This window comes from Neodiprion fabricii, chromosome 1, assembly GCF_021155785.1.
Source record: "Neodiprion fabricii isolate iyNeoFabr1 chromosome 1, iyNeoFabr1.1, whole genome shotgun sequence".
NCBI lineage: Eukaryota > Metazoa > Arthropoda > Insecta > Hymenoptera > Diprionidae > Neodiprion > Neodiprion fabricii.
The window spans coordinates 2,997,804-3,009,925 of record NC_060239.1 but is presented as its reverse complement, the minus strand read 5'-3'; the positions used below and the strand labels follow the sequence as shown (position 1 = coordinate 3,009,925).

The 12,122-nt window shown below is 46.3% G+C and overlaps 1 protein-coding gene across 4 annotated transcripts in view; it reads right to left on the bottom strand.

The window, feature by feature from the left end:
* Positions 1-12,122, bottom strand: part of LOC124188170 (homeotic protein ultrabithorax-like) — a 118,953-nt gene that overhangs the window by 63,433 nt on the left and 43,398 nt on the right. For 3 of the 4 annotated variants that reach the window (XM_046580685.1, XM_046580665.1, XM_046580675.1), the window contains exon 2: positions 765-818. The exons of the other annotated variant lie outside the window; for it this stretch is intronic. In XM_046580685.1, the coding sequence (XP_046436641.1) occupies positions 765-818 (54 nt within the window). The remainder of the gene's footprint in view (positions 1-764; positions 819-12,122) is intronic. 4 annotated transcript variants of the gene reach the window in all.

Below are 12,122 nucleotides of genomic sequence, written 5' to 3'. Positions count from 1 at the left end.
AGGAGGGACGTCGCGGAACTCACGCCGGATCGGGGAAGCACGACTACCGGGGAACCACGTCCTGGCTATCTTGATACGGTCCTCGAGCTAGGCCAAGAGCCGTGGACTCAGGCGCCTACGGCGGCCCGTAATCTCATTGGCCCCACTCGATGCGATGAAACCATGCGCTTCGCTCCGCGGCTCCTCGAGTTCGAATGCCTCGGCCGTAAATCCTCACTAGCCGGCTGTCAGGCAGAGAGGCTCGTTGCTGCCTCCGAGAGGGAGGAAGTCCTCCGTGTGCAGACCGGGAACGAGGCGACGCTTCGACCATCTCCGTAACCCTCGCGTCGCCTCTTCTAGCCTTTGGTATAAGGAAGGTATTCCTTCGTAATGAGTTTGCTCCCGGTCGGGATGGTATAAGGTACGCCACGTTGTCCCTTGCCATCGGTTCCGTGGCTTATACATGCGCCGTATCTTCGCCCACGATACCTTGGCCGATTTACATTTTACCAGTACACGGGTGTGCAGCTGCTTTTACCAAGGATTTTCAGATCCTCGATCGTTTCGGAATGCTTGCGCTTGGGGGTGACGTTTAGCGTCAGTGGGGGGGGGGGGGGGGAGAATGGGTGTTTGAAACATTGACGATGTGGGAAATTCGATAGCGGTTGTAGGATAATTTTTGCTACTTTGACGCACCTTTCACGACGAATGTCCACGGATGATGAATTGATGGATTTCTTTTTATGAAAACGTATTATATTAATGAAATAACGACACGAACTTACCGAGGTTGAACCACGTTTCCATATAACATCTTACATCCGAGATATTCTGCTTACCTGAAACACGAAATAAAAACATCAATAGCTTCGACATACTCGGGGTGGAACCTCATGCATTTGTCGAGATAATATTACAACATTCGATGTGGCATTCGAACGAGTCGGGATGGCTAATGAGGTGAATCAGCACTTCTGAATTCCGTTTATCGATTTCCATAAATCCGATACCTCCAGACTCGGTTCTGAATACCAAAAACGTGACGGGGCCAGTTCGAGAGGGACCGAATCTGCCAAACGACCTCGAATACGCGGCTCAAATCCTCGTTCATGTTTCGAGCAATGGTCGCATAAGAATTTTTGTGAAAAAAGTGGCATCCATTGGATCTCGGACTGGACGGCCATTGCTCCCGATAGCCGGCGTCGCGTTGGCGTCACATCGGCATTACGTCACGTACGGATGATGCAGCTAAGAGAGAAGAAGGGGGTTGAACGGTTTCAAGGGATGGAGCACAGCTGAAACGACGCTTTTGCCATTCATTTTTCAACACCGCTGCCGTGCGGCCGCCTTGAAATGCGGAGGGAAAAACGTCCGACGGGTTTTGCGATCAGCGCAATTATTATAAAGCACGGGTAGAATTTCGCAACGAGCGTGACGATCTTCGCATTATATACGTCCGCGTGTTCCGACCGACGATGATGGGGGCGCAGAAGTTAAATGGCGCGGTGGCGATACGGGGGAAGGGGGTGCGGAATGGAAGGGCAGAAGAGTCCGGTCTTCCTCTACACGTATTATACCTTACCGGCGAGCTAATGGGACACAATTAAACGATTTGGTATCAAAGAACGCCGCTGCGGAGCGGCTCGCCGGATCGCGAACGAGAAACTCTTTCCAGATCGGTTAGAATGCGCCGCGCGCGCGACGAACTAGAGGAGAACGAAATAAGAACGAACCGCCGCGCGTCTCCCGCACCCTACCCCCCTGCACACAACCTAGTCCACCATACAGCGAGAACTCGCCAGCTTCGAAAGAGAGTCTAGAAAAATCTTAGGCCACGTTCAATTCCATCTCATTAGCGAGAAAACGGTGCAGCTGATGCTTGTCTTCGAGTCTTAGTGTAAGAAGAAGAAGCCTTCGAAAGCCATGTATGGAACCGGTCGCTCCGGAGGAGATACCCTTCCTCACTTCGTTTCTCCTATACCCGGTGTCTTCCGGGCAATAATCAAATAACGCTTCGCTATTTGTATTTTAGATTCGCCGATGGGTAGAAAAAAATATTATCTTCCAAATTTGATGTTAGAATAATGGTAAATAAAGTCACTGTTCGAGTACATGTAAGAAATTTATCCAGGTTAAATCAATTTGACTCATAAGAAAGATCAATTTAAATATTCAGAGAAATTTATTTAGTTAATCATTTACAATTTATTTACTTGTACAGTGTGATAGACAAGGTATACAATTGGTATTGATCGACAATAATTGTGGTATAAAATGGTTTGTAAGAATCGTGATAACGAATATTCCAAAGTTGAATTTCCCAACGAAATTCGTCGCCTTGACGGGGGCTTTCGTAATTCCAATTTTGTCGACCGGCAGGTTCGTCACAGAGACACCCTGTATAGCGGACGTGGAAGCGAGTACCGTCCGTTGGGCAGACGGAGCATGGGCATGCATGCACCGCAAAACAAAGCGGGCTCGTTAGGAGGTGCATTGCAACCGCTGTAACCACTGCAGGACTGGTACACCGGGCTCTCCGGTTCGGCCGTGTAGGTTAAAGCGGGGGGCGTAATACCAGGACGAAGTGCAGCGAGCGGGCGAGAGCCGAGTCAAGTCAAAACGGCGTGCAGAAACAGCGCCGAGAATAAAGCTCGAATGGATAATTGTCCGTGTCTCTGGTTCGCCTCGCGCTCGCTACACTTTTCGAAACCTTTACCACCTTCACGCTTTCTCTGTCTCTGTCTGCGACGTAGAGCCTCGTCGATCGGTTCGGAGACGCGTACCTACGCCCAGAGAGACTCCAAGGCAGGCCGCAGATCTCGATCGCGGCTCGAGCAAACGCGCGCGGTACCAAAGCTCTGCGCGATTATTGTTGCGGTGTACGTGGAAGGCGTACGACTATCCGTGTAGGTAGGCAACTACTGCCGCCACTCGGGCAATAACTATTACACCGGCTCGATCAGATTGGTTGGAGGTGTTCGCCAAGATCTCATCCGTGAATTATTCCCGGCTACTTTACCGCGGCTCGCCGCGCGCCGCGGCTGGACTTGATGATTTATCCGCGTATACTCGGGTGGTGTGATTCGATTACCGACGATCATACCGTTTGTATACGGGTTAATTAGAACGTTATTGCCGACCCAAGAGTCCGGTTCCGTTGAAACTTACGAATCGAAGAACCTGAGGGGTAGAAATCTTACTTGCGCGTTATACGCATATTCCAAAACGTGAGGGAGGGAATTAGGTTGACGTTCACGAGCCGAGATATCGAAAAATAATTGCGAGAGTAAGAAATGGCGTGAAAAAAAAGTGATACTGGGTATGATTTTCCACGACGAAATCGTAATATGCGAAGGTGATTGCTTGCTGCGAGTCGAATGCGTTTCGTTAAGGACGATATGAGAGGATACGCTTGTACCGGAGGGCGACTGGAGGGCAGGACCCTCTCGAATGTGCGCCGATAAAGAGAGCGGGGATCCTTCATAAGCGCGGCAACCCGCGTATAACTCCCGGGTCGGGGCACAGACGTGTAGAATAAGAGAAAATATGAGAGGTGATCGGCCTCGGCACACGAGGTGGAGCTGAACCGGCTGTTGCCGTTGCCGTTGCCGTTGCCGCGTTGCGGAGCGGCAGGCCCTCGTCGCAGGGAGTCCGCGGCGGCGGCAGCGGCAGGAACGGCAGCAGCAGGACGAGTTTATGCGATTTTTACACTCGATCTGATTTTTTGGCGGCGCGCCTCGCTCCGCGCAGACAGATATATGTCCCAGGGCGTACAAGGGCCGCGTATAAAGACATCGAAGCGAAGCCAACGAGAATTCCTCATCCCGTCTCCGGCCCCCTTCGGGCCCCCCTTCGGCCCCGCCGATTCGTCCCACCGTCGTCGTCCTCTTTGCCACCATACTTGGTATACCTTCCCGCCCGCGCCTCGCCGCCGCCGATACCTCGACGCTTTTTCTTCACCTCCACGTCGCCCGCCGTTCCGCCGATCTCCATCCTCCTCCGTGCTCCCCCGCTCTCTATCCACCAACGAAAACGAAGAGAGGAACAAGAAGACGAATAAGTAAAGGGCCTCGCCCATATAACCGGTTCACGCTCGTCATCGCGTCCCTCGGCCCTCCGGCCGGCTCCCCTCGTCCTCCTCATCCTCCTCATCCTCGAGTCGAACCAACGTTTCGCTCCCCTTGAACCTGGTCCAGATAGATTACACGCCGAAGCGAGTTACGCCGCAGAGTCCCGATCCTCGCGACGATCATCCACATTTTCATCCCCACGAATAATTCGTCGGTATGCAATTTAGCGATCAACCGAGACGTGATCGTTTTCTGAAACCCCGGAACTGCGACGAGTAAACGGACGCTTGTACCTCAGGGTTGCCGACGAAGATGAAGACGCGGAGCAACGTCGAGGGAAAGAGAAAGAACGACGCTGAAGAGGAACGCCGGTACAACGTCCACTCGTCAAGTGGCATGCTACCGCTGGTGCTGGTGCTTGGTGCCTTTACATAAGCAACCGTGTGCCGCCTCGTTGCCTGCCGGCGAGACCGAACGACCGCTTTTACAACTCAATGCCCGATGGGCCCGCGGGCCCCGCGACTCTGCGTTCGCCCCGTGTACGTACAACGAAACGGGTACGTCTTCGGGACGCTGCCCGGAGAGAGCAGCGCCTGCAGGCTGTTCCTCCTTACTCTTCTTCTTCTTCTTCTTCTTCTTCTTCTTCTTTCCCCTTTTCTCTTCCCTTACCAAGAGAGGGACATTGTTCGAGCAATTTATACCCCGCGACTCGATCGTTCATTCGCATTTTCCACGTTATATAAACGAAACAACCGTGACGATTAGCAGTGTGTGCGAACTGCAGTTCTCCTCGAGCACCACGCGATGTTGTACCGAAAAAGATGTTCTTGCCGCATGTGCACCGCGTGACGTTGCACAGCGCCAGGTCAGAGACGAACGCGCTGCTCGAGAGGGTGTCGTGGGCGTTCTCCTTGGCCGTTTTTCGGCCTCGTCGAGTTACGATTCATTCGGATGACCCCCTCTGTCTTCTCGTCACCTCGTTATCCAGGGTATTTTTTAGGCACCGTATTTTCTCGCGTCTGTTCTCCAAATAACGTAAAGTATAATCTCTAGCTGGTGCAGGTCGAACCTTTGGTAACTTGTTAGAAAATTAACGAGACAACCACACTGCACCGACGTCTCTGTGCGCTACCTCCTCTATAAAACTCCGAGTAAGAAAAATACATTTAATGTTTCTTGCACGTTCTATCTTATCTGTCATCGACTCATTCCCACTTCTACGCTCTGAGACTTCGATGCTCCCGCTGCGCAACCTCCCTTCAGTCTTATCGTTTGTGTCGAAACAAAATAAGAGAATCGAATATATCAAACGTACGAGAAACGAGCGAAGGTCAGAAAAAAAATGCCCCATTCGTTTGACCTCAGAAGACGTACCTACGTGTAATGAAATTAAACCCTGTAAAGTGAATTAATGGAATTATCCCGATTGTTGACTCGACGAGTGACGCAGGGTGCGAAAGTTTAATGAGATATCCAAAACCGTCGGCGCGTTATAAAAGTCCCCGACATTTTATTCCCAAAGAGCTGTTTAGGATAGTGAATAAAATAACGAAGTCTCTTGATGTTCCAACCGTACAAAGTATACATATATTTATAGAGATATTGCAGAGAGTCTTATTCACCGTTTATGATAATTATCGATCAAGCATCATTACTTCCGTGAGGATTTCGGCTTATCCTCGTTATACGAACGCGTAACAAAGACGTTATTATTTGGAAGGGTTCACGCGTATCCGAGCGGTAGGAGCAACGGGAATTTGCGAAGGCTGGGGGTTTTGACGGTAAGTAAAGTTAATCCGCGATTACACGCGAAGCGTACCCGTTAATAGTAATGGATTTAAAACAGTAGACATACGCGTAGCTGGTATATACGCGCATGTACACGAGGTGTGCCTAAATCTGGTAAATTTATAACGTTCCAAGGGAAGACTAGGAGTTTGGCTCGATCCAATTTTCCGTGAATGGTTCCCCAAATTGATTTCGAGATCCAGTCAGCGGCCACCCTCGAGCCGCGCCTCCCCATCAGACTCCTCGTAGAAGAGATAGCGCGGCGCGTCCCTTATCTCTCAATGCCTATCTTCTCCTTAGTTCTTCGCCTCTCGGCGATGCCCCCCCATTACATCCACCTCGTCCGTATCTCTCGCCCCTCTCCGCCGCCCCTCGAGTCCCGGTACCATTCGTTCTTCTAACAAGATCCAAAGCGAGTTTCACTGCCCTACATAGAGGGCCCTGCAGGATGTCGGCTCGTCGCCTTGGCGTAGATCCGCAGCTAGTTTTTTCGCCCCGCGCCCAGCTCCAATAGCCGTCTTTCAATTAGGCACAGATTTATGACAAACGCTGCCTGCATGGATCCTGCGAACCGCACTTGGTTCTCCGTGATCCTTGGGCGTGTGAATAAACACGAACGACAGGCAAGGATTTCTCATCTTGTGTAGGTGGGGACGAGGGTTGTATTCGTGCTTTCCAGACACCGCACGACTTCCTTTCGATCACAGCTCTCCTGCGGCTAGATTTACTTCGGTGATAGGAGAAGGTGTATGTGGCGGATACGCGATACTCATCGCATAGGAATATTAATACTCTGCTTTATGTACGTATATAATTAAAATACTGGCGTAGAGACCGTGTGTATACACGGTGTCGTGACTAACTACCGTATGAAATCATAACCTGATTATAATTGACGATCGTTGATCGATAAAGTGAGGGGTGGATTGAAACGGCACGCCGAGGATTCTAATCGCAGTTTTACACAGTCTGAGCCAGAGGTAATCATCCGCGTGATGCACAAAATGTACGCGGTCAATTCTTGCAGGTCATTTTTCCATTTTACAATTGACTGTGGCATTTTTTATATTTCATTTGGAATGCGTGCTTGGAAAGCTTTAATTTAAGCTCTATTTTAATTCAATTATTGAACCGAAAACTGACAATGAGATATATAATTTGCGGTATTTCTGACCTCGTCGAAATGATTTGTTCGCTTGGAAATTTTCCTCTCCCGTCGTTACATGTGTAAAATGTATAATTCTCTGTTTTAAATAACAATATTCGCAAATAAGTACCAACAACAGTACCTTTAATTATTAATAAAATATTGAAATCAAAATTTTTACAGTCAAATATGTAACTGCTTATCAACGCGCAAAATAAAAAATTAGGGACGAAATTAAAAATTCGAAGTTAGTCGTACTTCGCGGGCCTTTTTCGAAAAAATACCTTGAAGAATTAATGAAATTTGATCGCTTTTGTTTCATGTATGCATCATGCCTTGACTAGTTCTATCTATAAAGCGTCTTTGTATAACTATTCTTAGACTACCTCTATAACAGGGCAATCAATTTGCCGTGTTACAGCCCGTTAGTTCAACCGACGCATGGAAGCAGACGCAGAAATTTAAGAAACACATAAGCAAATGTAGATGTGAATTTTGCTACCTGAATTTTAGACACTGAAATGTTATTTTTTGAACTTGTGTCACATCGTGTTGTGCTTATTTATACACGATAGAAAATCCGACGTAGTTAATAATGAAATTGATATTCCAGCGCGAATCTTACGTCCTGTACGCATGTAATTACCTATATCCAATTATTTTCAGTAATTACTCCCTTGTCACAAAGAAGATGAAACCTGAATATTAAAGCGTTCGATGAGAATAAATATCCATTCTTTCCCCAACTCTTAATTTTAATTTTTTTGTCTCGATTTTTGCGAAGAAGTTACGAACTTGGCAGTGAAGAATTTTTGATTTCAATATTTTTTTGGAAGATCAGTGTGGATTTTCATTGTCGTCATTTTCAAATTACAATGTAAATTTTTCCTGGTAGATTTCACTTTAATGTACTTGGAGCAAAGTTTCTGTACCTGAGGTGATTTTTGGGGATTGAAATTTCGAGCTGGATTAACGAGTCTTAAATCATTTTCTTTTTTTTTTTTGGATTTTTTCTTATTTTTTTTTTTTTACACAACGAGCTAACAGCACAAAGCCTAGAGCTAATGCTCGACAAACAAACACGCGTCACCGTTCGATCATTTGTCTTTGTAACAGAGATATTAAGACATGGCATAGCTACACATACAGGCGTTAAAAATGATTTCAAAGTTGCCGCTCGGATAATAGTTTACACTCAACACCGATAAATCTGGCATCAGGTAAGCAGCCTCGTCGAGTGCATTCGGTTCCCGAAATAAACGCTCCTCTTATTTCCGGTCTCTTGTTCTCTTTCAAGTCTTTATTATTATACATGTTGTACGATTCCGCAGTATATTACAAAGTCCAGGTGTGATACCGATACCGTTTCATCAGATCGCCCGCACCAGACGTTTAAAAATTCGCAAACCGCAACGATTTGATAAAACGCAACGTATGCCGTAGCTTTGTTTACAGGCACGGATTTTTCTCGCGACGCAGCTGCAGCTCTGCACTTGCCGACTCCTCCTATCGTAATTACGAACGCACGCATGTCACTAACCGAGGTTATCTTTATCTACGGTGAACTTTGATCGCCTTTCAAACTTGGCGAAAAGCTCTGGTGCGGTAAAGGGGAGTTCAGAAAACGCATGCGCGAGGACGCGGCGGGTCAGCTGCCTTGTGCAACCTTCCGTCGGCCGCCAAATGGCCAATGTAGGCATGACATAGTAATTATATTCACGACATTGTCGACTACTTATGGTTATCAGCCGAAATACGTTACGACGGACAGCAAATATCGGCTTAACACACTTGCTGTTTGAACAAGCTATTTTTATTTATTTATTTATTCTTTCTTTGTCTCTACATCGAAAGACATGATCGGTTGATTAAATTCGTTTAATCGAGTCGAACAAATATTATATCGATTAACGTTAGCGTTATACGTTTTAATTGTATCACACGCAGCAATACTGAGTACACAGAAGTGGTGGGACAATGATATTAAATTTCAAAGCGATTGGTACAGAAAAAAAAATATATTAAAAACAAAGAAAAAAAAAACTTTGCAAGTGTGTTATTACGATAGCGTTACTGCCAGCGATAACTTTCTCGCGATATGGTTTATGTTTTAATTATATCAATTAGGGCCTGTGTAAAGTCGCAGAAGAATGTACCGTTTATACACATGCTATACTTATTCTTCTTTTTACTCGCGTTTCTCGAGCGTTTTTAATTTGATCAACCGTCAAGAATCGACACTAAACGATGCGCTTTATTCATGAGAAACGTGTATTTTACATAGTATATATAGGTATATAGGAGTAACGATTCGCTAATTAAATGCGCATTATTAAAAGTGATGGTTAGACGATTCGAGTAATTATTTTCTCAGAACTAAATTGATCGGTCCAAGTCACGCCATCGCTAGACTAGCTAGACGTCGCACAGTTGCGGGGTATGAAGCGATCGTGCAAAGTCAACAATAGTTTAATAGCGCGTTTGTGCCGGTGCAGCAACGTCTAATTATCATCGGCAATGAATTTACAAAATACATAAAAATAGACAAGCGGTCAGTTTTTATTTTTCCTTTCGTCTTCCTTCCCGTCCCTCGATCTTGTATTTATGCAAAAGCGATCCTCATGCCCACGCATTGCTGCAAAATAATTATGCACTGTATAAGTGATTTTATTATGGGAGCTAGACAGGCGATGAGTATTTAGAATGCAGTTCACGCTTCGTCGCTGCTTCAGGTTTCAAACACGATGGAATATTGAAAATGGACGGATAGGTTTTACAACTACTCATAATGTAGGCTGGTATTCAGCGCGGGGATCAGGTACTTGAAATTGCATATGGCAATTGCACTTGGCCAAACTCAATCCCATAAATCTTGTCGTTCAATTAAAAGTGCAGACCCCGCGAGATAATTAAAAATAACGAACAAGTGCTTGCACCGAGCTTTCTGAGGGCTTCACGTTCGCCTCGTACGTGCAGCGCCGCTTCGAATAAATTAAACGCATGCACTTTGTTGCTGTGGCAAAAGAAGAAACATGTATCCGAAACCCTCTTCGTCGATATTCAAAACACGTTTCTCAACCCTGGATTATACCTATCAAGTTATTCAAAGCGCAGTCTCTGTTACTCTTCGTTTAAATAAATGAATAATTGACGCGGGTAAAATCAACTTTGGATATTTGAAGTTTGAAATGTCATTTTCGATCACGCCATTGAATACAAAATAAACGATAATAGTCATTTTGTATGTTACGAAGCTGCGGCGTTTCTTGAAGTAATATATTTCACGTGCTTCGGAGTTTTGGAAATTGTCCCCTCGGTCGATTCGTTATTTATTTGAATTCAAAAATGTTCAATTCTTTGATTTTCAAAACTGATCAAGATTTTTAAACATTGTTAAGGAGATAGAAGATTAGAACGACTGATTTGAACGAGCGTACAAAAATCAGAGATAAGGCAGTATTTTTGAGATCCGGAATTTGAAATACCAACTCCTCGCGTTTACTGCTGTCAAAAAAACCAAAACCTAGATTCATACAACTACTATAGTTCAATGGAATTTCGTCATTTGAGGCGTCACTGAAAAAATAACAAAATAATAATTTTGCAGCACTGCATCGTCAATTATTCTAAAATTTCGAACTGTTACGAACATAAATTTAAGCGAAACTGATCGGCTCGATTTGACAGAAAATTATTAATCTTCGTTTCATCAGTTTCCACATATACGCACAAATACACCGCATATACACAGGCACGTTATTTTAACGAAAACCGCCGTTGCAGGCGGAGACGCACTCGTTAGATTTCCCCGAAGTATTCGAATCTCCGAAGGGATTATCCTCCGTTAAAAAGACGCAAGCACTGCTCCCGCATCGAGCAACGAACCGTAAATACAAACGAATTTGAAAACGGTATTAAAAACGTTGAAAAAACAGTTGAATTAACACATGTTTGGCTTACCGCGGTGTTGTGGTGGCCATATTGGAATATGGTGGGCTGCCCCACCCCGACGGATAGCGTCGGGTCCACGAGGAACGAGTTCCTCGGTCGTGGCATCGACCGGTTTCCTCCACCAGCAGCCCGCCATATTAGTAGGAATTTCGAAGATGCGCGCGTCTCGCGAACGAAGCGAGCGCAGCTAGCGCAGCCTTTAGTCAGTCCGGCGCACACTTTCTCCGCCATGTCGCGGCGTGCGCGACGCCCACGCACGTTTATAAAAACCGCGACGTGTAGCGGCCGCTTCGTTAGCGTCGTAATTTCGCGCGTGGCGTTACGCGAGTGTCGGTGGAATGATTTCCGGATTTCGCCACCACCCCGCTTACGCAAAATCGAAAACCAAAATACCGGACGCATTTTTCCTACCAGCTGCGGTGTGTCCGCATCGACGCGCGCCTTCGAGGAGAAGACGCCGTGTGCACTAGCGGCGGCCATGCTGGCTCCGAGGAGACTAGCCGAGTCCTCTCACATTTTGCTTCCACGTCCGCCACCCACACCTGCGACTTACCTACTCCTTTCGTCCCTGCTACCGCTGCATGCACGCGTGTCTTCGCGCCACACATCCACCTGACCGACCCCCAACCCCCACCTGCATCGACTCCTCGCCCAAGTCACGTGCGAGTCGGCCAAACCACCCCCGCGATTCTACCACCCCTTTTAGGATTATGGCCTGCGATTTTGACAGTCGGTGAAATTTTTTACGATTTTATTATTAATTTTGAAGAACCACGTGCGTCCGGATTCGAAAGAGCTTTTTAAAGTTACAGCGATTTTGTGCTTTTTTTTTCAACAACACCCTACGGAGTCACGAACTTTGAGACGACTAGTTTATTCCGCGATATTTATTGCAACGTGATGTTTTCGTTATGGTTTTTTTTTTTCAAGTGACTATTCGGACCCTGATAATACAAATGTCCAAACCCGAGACACTATATTCCGTACCGTACGACAACGGTAGAGAAAATTGTAGCCACTGAATTAGATTTCTAAACTATTCTTCGCCGTCGTTCAGATCAGAAATAACAACCCTCCACCCTAAATTGTACACAAAATTTTCCCGGTTATTATAATTGAGGAAGTTTAACTGGATCTCTCCCGAGTTTCAGACCATGATATAATACGTGATATAGTCGTGTTCTGTA